We start from the raw sequence: 14,293 nt of genomic DNA on the forward strand, positions 1-14,293 counted from the left end.
AGTGACCACCTTACATATTTTCCATGTCCTGACATCCTCTGTGAACTTCCATCGCTATCTGTGATCAGTACCTCAAAACTTTCCTATGTCAGGTAAGGCAGGCGAGAAAGAATATCCGCCAGGAACACTGAGAAAAATTGAGTGAAACGGGTATCGTTAAAACAACTGTTCGAATATAGTTGGAATTACGAAAAACGAGGTACGCGTAACCATTTTGCGATATCGTCGATCCTTTTTTGGTTATTGCAACGAAAAATCAGCTTCTGAGGTTCAATCTACTTTTTTAGTTAAACAAGGCTTTAACGTCAATTTATTTTTGCACGAGCTTTAAAGTTTTGCAACGGTTGCAAGAAAATCTAGCAACAGCGATCGTAATGAGAATGAATAGTAACGGATACTAGACTTTGCGGTAACGGCTATAAAACTAATTTTCATTTCCACCCTGGAACTACATTTTTCGATCGTGGTAAAAAATGAAAATAGTCAAGAACCGAGCGGTAACCGGAACTAAAAATTTCTCTCAGTGAAACTATAGATCAAAGTTACATGGTAAGTGGACAATGCAGTAAATATACCAGCAACAAACATATTTTCCATTCACCAACAGAGGTAAATTCCGACTAAAAAGATACGAGACGGGCTGCTGATAAGTAGTGGCCAGAATTACCGACCGAGGGAAAGCTCGGAGCTTGATCCAATTCCAGGAGGTAAATGGCTTCGATTCTCGCAGTTGAGGGGAAGAACGTCAGATACTGCGTGTAAAACGGAACGTCCGACTAGCAGCCCTGATATATCGGCAAAGCACTGGAAGCTTTAGGTATGTTTGCTGTTTTCCGCTGAGTTGCGAAGGAACGCAATATCCAGAGTCTAGAAATGTGCTTAAATTGTGGTACACGATTGGTTATAATTTTGGCCTCCAGCGGCGCTACCGAACTACAAACTCTCTCGATATTCGCCCCTGATATTGTTGCGCGAAAATTTTTGGAAATGGCAAACCGAAGACAGACGCATTGACAAAAATGTAGGATGATGAATGCATCAAATTAGTACTTTTCACTTATTCTAATTCGCTTCTACAACTTTTTTTCGTTAATAAGTATACGTGAAAAAAAAATCGAAACAGAACGTCGTGACTACTATTTTTTCTTTTTTTTCTTCTTATATCTTGCAAACGCTCTGAAAACCATTGAAGCGCATAGATAAATCGATGTCAGTAAAAATTCAGAAATCTTGAAAACGAAAAAATTTCGAAGATGAAAGTAAAAGGTCGTGATCAACAAGGAAAGCTATTAATTAAAATTCTCGGCTCTCTTATATTGTAGGAAAATGATCCATGTCGAAAACAGGTTGAAAAGTTTTTGGCTATTTAAATATCTAGTACCCATCTTACAAGGAGAATATCGTTACAATTGCGAATAGATTTTAAGGATGGCAATTGCAAGGTCAAAGAAATTACATACTTTATAATAAAAGAGTACAATTATTGACTTGGAATCCTTGCCATGGAAATTTAACAACTCACGTAAGAGGTCTTGACGGTATTTAACGGTAATGAATTAAATTCCTGATCTTTTCACTGACCTAATTGATAAAAAGAAATTACGTTGCAATGGATCAGGAAAAACCGTTAAAGTTGTCGCAATTCACCGGACGCTTTACTCCGATTACATGCATTTACCTTGCAAAAATACTGACGTGAGTGAATTTTCCACCGGAAATGAGTCTGCGGTGCGAAGTAGAGGATGTTCTACTCGGGGCGCGCACCCTTTCGTTACGTCTACGAAGCGGAAATCGATTATCGGTCATACGCAACGAGTACGAGGTACTTTGAGGTCGATGAAAGGGTTGCAGCTCGCCGACTTTTGCGATGCTGCGGAAGTCGGATACGCCGCACTTTCTGCCTTTGTGCAATCCACCGCGTTAAATCCATCCGCGTTATCCGCAGCCAACTTCGCAGTGAGAAAACCTTCATTTTTACAGTAGCTAGAAAAATTGAGTAAAACAGGAATCGTTGAAAAAAAGTGTTTGAATATTGTTGGAATTACGAAAAACGGGGTGCGCGTAACCATTTTTCGCTATCGTCGATCCTTTTTTGGTTATTGCAAAGCAAAATCAGTTTGCGAGGTTTACTCTACTTTTTTAGTTAAACAAGGCTTTAACGTCAATTTATTCTCGCACGAGCGTTAAATTTTCGCAACGGTTGCAAGAAAATCTAGCAACAGTGATCGTAATGAGAAAGAATAGTAACGGATACTAGACTTTCCGGTAACGGCTGGAAAACTAATTTTCATTCTCTACCTGGAACTGTATTTTTCGATCGTGGTAAAAAATGAAAATAGTCAAGGACCTAGCGGTAACCGGAACTAAAAATTTCTCCGAGTGCAGCAGCAACAATTACTCGTCTTGTCTTCGTTCATCACGCGCGAAACGTAAAGTATACCCATGGACTGTGTTACGCGGTAAGGCATGAGAAAAATTGTCTGCTCGGCGATTCGCTAGTGTCACTCATCTCGGTATCGGTTTTCTCTAATCTCTCGCCACTCTGCTGCTCTATTCATTGCAAAGCTTCTTCAACCGGAATTTCTCCCACTTCATGCCACCCGGGGTTCGGAGAGTCGTTTGTCACACGAGCACCAAAAACTCGAGTTTACACAACCGCGAGGTTCCCAAAAAATCATCCCCCACACACCCTTACTCATCCGCATTGGATGTTGGATAATTCTGCTGCGCTAACCCTTTTCATTTTTTGCGTTACATGTTCAGATTCGATTCGCGTCACTGACGTTCGGTCTGTACAGATCTTTGAGACAATGTAAAGGTTTGATCGCCGGTGTCTGATTTCAATTTACCGAAAGATAAACAGTTTAGAAAACTAAATTCTTTCTTCTTACGATGAGAACTACGTCCGATGATCGAAAAACGCGGGCTTTGCATAAAAATTAAGGATACATACACGCGTGACAGACGTTAATCAAGGAGTAATTGGCCCTTAATTCCCTGACATCACCAAGTGTCCAAAAATGTACGTCAAGGTGATCATAAAATGTCCGTCGGATATTCAGGAGATACTTTGTAATGGTTGAGGTTCTACAGGAACGAGAAATTATACGGCGTAAAAAAAAAATATTCTCTCCCACAAGGTGAACGGAGCAAAAATAAAATAAGAACTAAGAATTATCTACGGGGAAAAAAAAATGGTGATATTGGTATACATTTTCAGTAAAAGAAAAATCTCACACGAAAAGATGAAATTCGGACATTATTACATTGAATTAACGAACCAAGTCCAACCGGTACCGTGAAATAAAAACTTTATAACGAAACGAAAGGAAGTGAAAAGGTTCGATTTGTCAACTTCGTCTATTTGCAAATTCGAGGACTTTTCGAGTTGCTGAATTTCTGGAGCGTGGTTGGAATGAAAAAACGTCGAATCAGGTATCCTGCAATAATTTATTGGTACTCAATCGACCCTATAAAATACCCCAGGTACCTACAAGTCAATGATCGATTGACCTGCCATCAGGTATACGCCCAACTCCCAAGTTTTTTTATCATCATCTAATGATATATTTAAGGCAATTTTTCCGTCAAACTTCTTGTACGCATGTCAATTGTTGTATTGGAAGGTTACAAATTACTATCACAATGTAACAATATCGCGATAAGAAATTTCGGCTTGTAGCTGTTTTGTTGATTTTTTTTTTTTTTTGTTTTAACAATGATAGATGTACCGGAGAAAGTCGCATAAAACGATAAAAAACTTCCTCGTCGTTTCTCATGATCAAATTTCACTACCGTAGCGACATTTTACTTTGAATGAACAGTGTTGTGAAAAGTTATGTGTAATATCGTAGGTATAAAAATAGTTTAAAGTCAAATTCGTTAAAATTCTTACCACTGGCGATAAAGTTCCGAATCAAATTCAACTTTAGACTATAAATTCATCCGCCATAACCACCAAAAATCAACTTAAAAAAAAAAATGATTTCTCGATAATTATGTAAAATTTTGTAATCGAAGTATAATTTAATCGATTAACGTGAAAATTTCATTTCCTCCTTAATGGCCTGAAGTTAGTCGATTTTTAGTAATCTTGATGTAAACAGTTTTGGGTTAACATATGTAATATGATGTATTAATTTTTTACGGTTCACGGTGGTAATAATTGAAATTTCGCCACACATAATCTCTAAAATATGAATATTTATAACACGTGCGATTCAATCTAAAAAAAAATTTCAATTTACACAGAGTATGAGTAAAAAGTGAAGTATTTATAGTTCTCCTCGATGTCAAGTTAAACATTAAAAAAAAAAAAAAAGAAACACATTAGAAATAATTAAATTATTGAACGCCCGACCGAAACGTCGTTAAATAAACATATCATTCAAACACGACCATTCTCGACGAAATTCAAAATTACACAGTCCTGCGAAATATAACTTTTAATTTCCCCTTGAAATAATAATGCTTTTTTGTAGGTATTCGGGATTTATTTTTATGCATATTTACAAATCATTAAACAAGTTTCATGAGAAAATAAAATACAATATGTACAAAACCGAATGTTTTCTTTACAAGATGAACAGCATTGTAGTTTTAAACAAGCCTTTCAGTGACTAGATAAATCTAAAAGACTTACGCTATCTTTTTCCACTTCCTTCAAATCTCATCAATATTTTCCTCTTGTACTTACGCAGCTCTAAATATTCTTAAATATTTAAATATCAACATTACAAATAAATACATCTGATTAACCCAAAAATTGGAAGTCAACTTCCAATAGTACCGAAAAAAACCGGAAACAAAAAAAAAATTGTAAAAAAAAATAAACCCGACACATATTTTGAATTATTTCTTTCCCCCTAGATCCGTACCTAATACAGTACCTACCAAAATTACCAATCATTTTTGTCGAACGCAGACCGGCTGTTCTATTAATACAATCTATAGTTAAAACTCCTCTTGCATATACATATATACGTAGATGCTGACCGAAGAAACTGCCGAGATGCGGAGGAGCCGGAGCATGCTCATAGTTAGAAACTAGAAACGGAGTAGGTACAGAGGTGACGGTGCAAGGGATGTTAGAGGATGCGGAAGCGACAGAGCCACCTGCAAACTTGGGGAAAAGCGAACTACAGTTGTGGACTAAAAGTTATGATGCATGTATGCGGCGACACGAGCTCGATTCGTCGGTTGAAGTGAATATCCCCCCCCCCCCCCCTCCAGCCCCTCCATCCCCATCCACCCCCACTTCGTTGGTTCTCCTCTGCGGGACCGAGTTCTGGAATAATCTCTGACGGCGGTGTCGTCGGATCCCCAACGCGCTGGCGCCAACCCCATGAAGGCGCTTGCGTTAAGGGCGTCCATTCGTCGATGGGCGAGCGCGTCCCGACGTGTACGCGGCATTCCGGGCCAATATCCAACGGGTGTCGTTAGTCGGCAGAGAGCGACCCCCGTCGACCCGTTAGAGGAGGAGGGATGCTGTGTATACATATCAGAGGAGCCGTACCGTCAGCATCGAGTTATCGGGGCGAACAGCGGCAGGTCTTCATTATCGGGAAGTAGGAGCAAAGCTCGGAGCTTGCGGCGGCGGTGAGACTGGCTCGGTTGGCGGCTCTTCGGGTGATGGATTCAAGGCAGGGCATGCCTCGGATCGATTGGCAAACAGCCGGACGCGAAGATAACCTCCCTTAGCGTGGCCCTGCAACGAGAAGTCTGAAGTTGGCTGATACCGTTTGACCGGGGATCGAATACCTCACGAATCACCCCCCAAACATCGGCCGGAGAGTGACACCTGCACCTGCAAAGTGGTTTCGATGAATTTTCCTCAACCATTCGACCTCGCTCGTGGCAAAACCTCACGGCTTCCACTCAACCCCGATAGCACTGTTCCACTTTGTTACACGCGAGGATTATCGTTCCAACGGTGCAGGTGGTGGTCACGACGGCGAACCGCCTTGTCGTAATCATGAAAATCGTTCAGGGTGTTCGAGGGTTGTCCTGGTATCCATGCGGATCAGTTTCGAAGGGTGATCCAACGTGCTCCAAGGATTAGCCCCAAAAGCGATACCGAGGAAGGTTGCGAATGACTCGTAAATCATCCAATGACCTCTTACTTCTTCGGTGTTTCGAGTGACGTTCTTCGCCTCTTCTCCTCCCTTCCTCACCGTTCAACACTCTCGAGATGCTCAAACCTTGCACTTGCTGACAATAAGACCAATCCGGGTTCTCTTACCGATCTCTCGAGATGATCGTGTCCGAGTTGAGATGATTCTGTCGGAGTTGGAGGAGAACTAAGACATGCCAATTGAATGTTTTCGCGAGTGACGTAACCGACCGCGCTTCGATCATCTTGCCTCGAGTAGCAAGTGACTGTAATGGTTCGTGGTGTGAAGTTACACGGTTCGATTAAAACGTGCAGTGCGGATCCGATGCAGGTCGCTTTGGTTAACCGTAGGAACATTGCCGCATAGGGAAACCCTCGTGCGAGTGTCCGAATTGACAAACAGTCACGAAAGCACCCCTTGACCCAGTTAAAGCCGAGAGCCCCTTTTGAGGTGGTCCTGTGACAACCGAGAACACTGCGATTCGCACCAGTCGATGTATATGATGAATTCTCATACGAGATTGATAGTCGCCATTGGCATGTTGTGCGCTAGTGTGTTCGACGACGCGTTATCCTTCGTCCTCGAAGGTACATCGACCAGCTACGCTCAGTTCCGAAAGTGGAACGCCGGTCTGAACGGCACCCTGGAGTTCGAGTTCAAGACGGATCAGGGAAGCGGACTCCTTCTCTACACCGACGACGGTGGAACCTACGACTTCTTCGAGATAAAGCTCGTCGAAAGCGCGCTCAGACTGAGATACAACCTCGGTGGTGGTGCGCAGATCGTGACCGTTGGTCGGGACCTGGGCGATGGTCACTGGCACAAGGTCCAGGTGACCCGTGACAACGAGAATACAACCCTTAACGTTGATGGGACCAGTGCGACGTCCACGTCTCGCGGCAAGGAGTTCGAGTTTGGAAAGCTCAACGGCAACTCCGACGTCTATGTCGGCGGAATGCCCAGCTGGTACAACAGCAAACTCACCCTACTGGCGCTTCCCAGTGTCATTTTTGAACCAAGGTTCAACGGGATTATACGGAACCTCGTTTACGCCGATGGCGAGACGATCATGTCCAGGAGGCAGGAGATGAAGAGTCGGGACGCCAAGGTAAGAGCTTTTTCCTCGTACGCGACCTCGGCGATTTTGAAAGCTTCGCTTGCATACTCTCAAGGAACGTGCCTTGTATCTTTCGAAAAGAAAATACCGTGGCGAACGGGAACTTTATTGTTAAAATGTGACAAATAACGTTGACCAGGTGCGATACCGGCTGACGCGATTTTCAACGAATGTATTCCGCTCGTGCATCTCTCATGATTTTTACGGAAACTCTTCTAAATGTTAAGCGAGATTCTGAGAAATGCATGCGAAAATGTACGTGTCGCCGGATTTCTACCGTCGATTGTTATTCTCGCTTAGACGAACCGGAGCTATTCGAAATAGCCGAAATGCTAGCCGGTAAAAATGTGGAACACCCGGAATCAGACGCAGCGGTAACCATTCGTAGTTTAGTCTTACAGGGTCTGAAGCTTTTCTCGCAGCTTATGATTTCAGGGACGTTGCCGGTTTACCCGTCACCCGAAAATTAATGGCCGTATCAAAGCTGCGTTGTTTGAATAGCTGAAGCTATTCTCTGAAACTTGAAAGATCGCTAAACTTTGGTTTAGTTCCGTAACGTGTAAAACACTCTTCCTGAAAGTCACGATGAAACAAAAAGGCCGAGAGAAGAGCTGACAAAAAATAGGCATGGGTAAAAAAATACGTATCTGTACTTAAACTCCCGATGATTCGACTGGGATCATGGATTTAAGAAACTACTGGCTATAAATTCTCAACCAAAAGTTAGTCTCATCAACAATATTGACAAGACTTGAATTCAAATAATAATAATGCCCAGCAGTTATCTACAAATTGTCTAAACAAAACATTGTTGGACAAATTCTCAGGGAATGTTCTTTTTCTGCCTTGTGAAATGAATTGGTTGATTTTTTCTGAATACACATGAATGCTGAAAGAATTTTCTCATTGTTGTGAAATTTCTGTTTTCGAAAATTTTTAAAGGCTGTATTTACGAAACTATTCGTTCAATGCCCTGGAAACTTTTCAATTATAATGTACAACGTTTTTACGAAAAAGTCTCCAAAATTGACGATTTTTCCTTCGTTTCTGAAAATTTTAAATTTTCGAAACATATATTTCAAAATTATGAAAAATTGTTTTTTAAAATCATGTGTATTCAGAAAAATCAACGAATTCGTTTCACATGACTTTGACATGTTTATTGCTAACTTTTGGGCATTATTGTTATTCGGATTTTATTTTCTTATCGCCTTTATTGTGGCTGATTTTTTCCAATTTTAATCATATCATAAAGTATTCAATATTGTTGACGACTCTTTTTTGGTTGAGAATATATAGCCGGTAAATCCTCAAAGGTTCGTGAGATGAAACCTCAGAGGTGATTAAACTATCGAATCCTTATTACACTGAGAGAAATTTTTTAAAGTTGGTCAAAACTCACTTGACACTTGACTCATTAGTTGGATAGTATATGGGTACAATTATCTATGTCGATTATGTTATGGAACGTGGAGAACATTATGGAAAGAGGGGAAGAGATTTTCCATTGACAGTTAATTCTGAATATCGACGTGTGGTGGAGAGTTGAAAATTGTCGGAATAACGTTGAAGCTTCGTAATACTTCCTCGAAACTAATTAAAACTTTCAAGAATAGGTATTTTCCGGTTACGAATTTCCATGTCACCATCAAATATAATCGAAAGGTGAGAATGAGGAACCTTTAGTGATTCGATTAAATATTAATATTTGGAGATTGCACGAATTGTCGAAACTTCGTTTGACTTTGAGTAAAATTGATTACTTAGTTCTGGTATTAGCCTTGTCATATTTCATCGTGACAAAATTACCACCCTTGTATAATAATGTATGGTTAAAGTTTTACACAATTTCAAATTTCAAAAATTAATCGTACAATCAAATTCCGACAAACAATTCAGTCGAATACGTAAAATTGGCGCCGAACTGCCTAATTCGATATTCATTTTTACAAAGATATAACGAACGTTGTTCAGTTGCCTGATTGACGAACTAATTCAACAAACGAAACGCAGCACCGGAAATAATTTCGCTTTTTCAATAATGCCTCCAGCAGCACATGACGCACAACGAGAGTAACCAAAAATCAATCATTCACTATTCGTCAAACAAAACTGACAGAGAACTCCGCCGTTTCTTTTAGTCTTAAAATATTTCTAAGAATAGCTACCGTTGGCTCGTTGGCTTTAAACCTTAGAAAATATTCTCACATCAAAGACGAAGATCGTATTCCAAATCGTTTCTCGTTTCCGCACGTTAATTTGAATTCGGTTAACAAAGTGGCCATTTAAATAACAAAATTAAATTTGAATAAAAAAATTACCCGCCGAGTATTTTATCATGTAGATTCTCAGCCTCAGCTAAAAGCCTCGGTACATCAAAACCCGAAACATCCACCCTTACAGACAAAAATTTCAGGCAACGTCGCAAAGATTAAAGTAATCAGTTCAGATAAGCGATCAACGAGTTAATGAACATTCTCATTTATCATACGCTTATCGTACAGTCAACTAGAATTCTTATCACTATAAATAGCTTGGAATATTTCCAATCGTAGGTTTAAAAAATAAATAAATAAAACTTCTCCAACGCAGAGAAAAGCTCGTATACCTAAAAAAACTATAAATAAAATTTTTTTTTTTTGACAACCAATTTCACGTAGCTATACGATAAACGCTTTTAGGGGAACAAAGTCTGGGTTTTTTTTTTTATTTAACACACCAAATTTTCCCTCATCTTATTTTCCCAAAAATTAATCCCTGTATTCGATTAGAATTGAACACAACAAAAAAAGAAAGAAAAAAAAAATCCATGAAGGTAGAAAATTTCCGGGGGTAGAAAAATCGATGGTACTTTGTTTTTTTTTGTTTTTCTCTTGTTCTCGACGGACTGTTTATCAAAACCACCCGTGCCAATTTGCCTACGTTGGATTAAATAATTGCCAAAATTGGCGAAAGTGCGATGAGAAAAAAATTAATAAAAATAAATAAATAAAAAAAAAAAAAAAAATACTACACACACACTTTAGCGAACAACTGATTTTCCACCGTGCGCAGTCATGCGAATTACAGTTGGCTATTTTGGCGACAAGGGTCCTGACGCCCTTTCCTGCCCCTATTGTTTCTAACTGAGTTAACCTGTTTGGTAGACAGGACCGAGTTTCAGTTTCTTCGAATCCGAGGGTTTCCAACGGTTTTGTTTGCTCTTTCTTGAAATCTCTTCTTTGCCCAGAAATCAGTACAAAAGTTGCGTCGCTCAGTCGTAGGTAAAAACAAAAACGAAAAAAAAAAAAAAAAAAAAACAAATTTTGACAAAATAGGGGGAAAATGTATCTACTATCGTACCCGCAATTTCCGGGCTTCGTCGAGCAATCGATAAGCGATAGCGGTTTGAAAATTTTGATACCTGTTAATTTTTGACGCTGTAAAGAAAAAAAAATATAAAAATTTCACGCAAAATAAGAAGTGATCCGGAGTTAAAGCGAGAGGGAAAAGAGGATTCTCGTTGTGGGGTTTATTCGAAGGACGGAATCATTTTTGCGGTTGGATTGTTGGTAATGGGACAATTTCGTTGAATAATGGATCTGTCCAAGAGTCTTTATAAAAAAATCGGTTCGTAAAACGGTCGTCGAGTCACGAAGTGTGTGACAATTAAACTTGTCACTCAGGGATGAAGGATTGTACTCGATGTTGAAAGCTGGAAAAATCGAGCTCAGGTATCGCGAATCGGAGGATCGAACTTCCGGGTATGTATTTTCGAGGCAAGCCCCGAAAGCGGGAAGTTACGCAGAGCCTCAGCGGTTCGAACGTTTGTGGCAACTCCTTCTTACTCGTTTATTCGGATCTCGTGTCGAAGCCAGAAGGCTACGTTGAAGCTATAATTTTCCAACCTTATCCCCGCGCATGATCTTGCTCTTAGCGAACGAAATTTATTTCTTTTTACTATCGCTTCGACACGAAATAATATTTTATACCAACCTGACAAACTTCTGCCGCATATTATAAAAAAGAACGGCTATAAAGGGATGGATGGATGGAAACAAACCTATTGACCGAAGACTTCTGGCTATTATTGCCAAGTTTTGACCTAATGCAGTTTATACATATATGGGGCATTCCATGCCAAATCAATTTGGGTCTGACAACTTTTAAATTCTCTGATTAAGCTCGCTTTTTTTTTTCGACGATTGTTTCGACTCTTCGAACGCATTCAGAGTGCTTTTGTAAGTATCGAAAAGAATCGAACTATCTGCAGTTTTTATTATATCGAATCATATCGATTGATGTAATTTAAAAATCCGAATTCATTCTCAAAAATCCTGTGTCGCATAATACCGAAATTTTTTAACATCGACGTACTTTTGCCTGTCGAACTTGGGACCTAAAAGCGACACAGTTTTCTTTATGATCTAGAAAAAAACTTGATCACCCAAATCGAAGATGAGGAAATTAAACAGTGTTGCAAATATGCGTCAAGCTTTTATTATTGAGCAGCCTGATAAAAACCGATTTTCATTCTTGATTCCAAACCAGTTTTCAATCCCACCGTGATAACGGATCGAACGTAACCGGTGTTCGTTATATCCATTGAATACATAGAAACGTATTTGTCATTCTACGCTGACGGTGTCTGTAATCGAGTATAAATCGTGGCCATTACACTTTGCTCTTTTCTCAGCATGAATCGGCGGGAAAAAAGGGGGCGGTGGGGGTGGAGGTGGGGGTGGGGGTGTATTACACTTACAAAAGTCTGCACGCCGCATTTGTCGAAATACCTGGACGAGTGACATATAGATATAGACCGCACGCTGGGTTCAGACGACAGTAAAAGTAGAGAGAGAGAGGGAGGGGGGGGGGGGGGGGGTGGAGGGGGGAGAGAGAAAATTGGAGAATGAAGTAATAAAAATAAACACGGCACGGTATGACCGCGAGGAAAATATTGCGTGGCTTCGCCGAGAATTGACTTTATCGAGCGAGTATTCGTGACCTCAGTGACGTTCACGTTTCACGTCAACTACACATATACATATGCATTATAAGCACGGGGTTATAAGATCGGTTATTTCGTACGTCGTAATAGTTTTGTGCATTGCCTTTATTAAGGATTACGGAACGGACTTGGTGTACGCGGAGATATATGTTCGATGATAAATAGTTGGCACAAAATTTGCATTCCCCTTAAGAATTTTCTCTTTTCCTAGGCTAAATATACGGCAAGTTATAACGACATGCACACCGATACGATGCGTATAAATGTCGCCCAACGTTATTATTACCTGCGTGCAGCTGATCGAAATACCACCAGATTTTATTCTTTTTCCGCACGTTACAACCTCTCGCTTTGCACGAAACTCGGAACAGTTTTTAGGATCTAGCGGGTCTACGATCCTGGTTAATACGATGTGATAAAATCGTACCTCAAAAAAAAGTTGAAGCTGAATCGCGTGGATTAGGTTGGACTTTTTCAGCATTGAATTTCCTTGAAATTAGGAGAGAGAAATATATTTTTACGTTATGGAAAATACAGTTTCTGAAAATTGCTTGAGAATAAACGTCCCTTTTAAAGACACTTCAAATGTTTATAAATAACAGAGCAGTTGAATAAAATATCTGAAAATATTCAAGCTTCTGTTTCAGAGTTGGGAAGATTTGCGAAAAAATATTAAACGTAATCAGAAATCGTGAGGGTTCGGTTCGCATGGAACGTACCATATATTATACAGAAACGTTGTGATATTGGTGAAATTTTTCAACCCCCAAGTCGTGGGTTTTATCCAATTCACATTGTACATAAACTCGAAGCTCATTCTATCGATTTTAAAGTACGGATTTTATAATACTGTTAATTTATAACAATAGCAATTGATCTAGCTACTGCAACAAATGAAATGTTTCTCAGTGTGTTAGAATTAGGCTAATTTGAATATTTCCGTTGTGTCCCGTCCGTACTCAGGTACTGTTTACGTTCGCTTCGACCTGATTGTAGCGGCTCGTAAACATACGAGTAGCGTAGTATCAGTTAGTCAGTCGTCGAGTGTAGATCGCGGTGTGAATACCTTCAACTTCATCATATTTCTCGTTCGAATAAGTGTGTGAAAATAAAGAAAGCTCTATTTGTATCCGTCGATAGTTAAGCCTTGCTTATCAACAATAACTGTCGACATCAACACTCTGTGTAATTAATCGTCGGAACCGGAATGGGGTTCGTTACGACACTTTCGTAAAAGGTCGTATCGGATCAATTAAAACGTACAAGACTTCCGAATGCTGGAATATCGGCGTCGTGAAGCTTTCGTCGAGACGAAACGCAACTCGACGAACTTGAGACGATGCAAACGCCCATCGGCAAGGTGAGTACCTTGTACCTTGTGTACCGATGTAAGGAGAACTTATAGTTGTCAGAAGTCAATAAGCGGAACAACGTAGGCAGTAAATATTCCTCAAAGCAGAACAGAGTTCGAGAGGTTCGTAGAATTTAGGGGATCGATTTGACAATATACAGTGCAAATTATTAACCCTTTGAAGCACAACTCACGTATGTTATTGCTGAAGTTATAGAAGAGCGTAACGTCAAAGTAACATCGATTCGGGGCGCTGAATTAATTTTCGAAAAGTTATATCGTCCTTCGATAATTTTAGTTTATATTCGTATCACGATTTCCTAGATCAAAAATAGAAATTGAATAGAACGCGATGTATGGTTGGACGAAGTTTGGCGTCATTGAGCTTTCAAGAACTTTGACATTTCCAATCGTACGAAGAGATCGAAGGAATTTGAATCGTGTCGGTATCTCGTATCGGCGATTAAAACGGCCGAATTTTTTTGTGAATACGATAAAACGCACACCTGACGAAATGAGAATTAAACATTTCTATACGTCGGATTTTTCTACTTTCATAACTGTTAGAAATCTATTACAATGCATACGGCATATCCAATCTGAATGCTGATTTTTTAAATTGTTCCCACAGTTCTAAAACACACTTACGATTTTTTTTCACATTTTTTTTTTCCCGTCGCTTTTTGAGTTATTATTTCCCACGATAAGTGTTCTGAAAAAAAAAT

General features: G+C 39.8%; 1 protein-coding gene across 5 annotated transcripts in view; it reads left to right on the top strand.

The window, feature by feature from the left end:
* The first annotated feature begins 5,363 nt into the window (after window positions 1–5,363).
* Window positions 5,364–14,293, top strand: part of Nrx-1 (neurexin 1) — a 90,082-nt gene continuing 81,152 nt past the window's right edge. For 3 of the 5 annotated variants that reach the window (XM_046634317.2, XM_046634318.2, XM_069137628.1), the window contains exon 1: window positions 5,364–7,221. In XM_046634317.2, the coding sequence (XP_046490273.1) occupies window positions 6,607–7,221 (615 nt within the window). In that variant the 5' untranslated portion in view covers window positions 5,364–6,606. The remainder of the gene's footprint in view (window positions 7,222–14,293) is intronic. The other 2 variants (XM_046634320.2, XM_046634319.2) reach the window with 1 other exon arrangement.

Source organism: Neodiprion pinetum, chromosome 7, assembly GCF_021155775.2.
Source record: "Neodiprion pinetum isolate iyNeoPine1 chromosome 7, iyNeoPine1.2, whole genome shotgun sequence".
Classification (NCBI taxonomy): domain Eukaryota; kingdom Metazoa; phylum Arthropoda; class Insecta; order Hymenoptera; family Diprionidae; genus Neodiprion; species Neodiprion pinetum.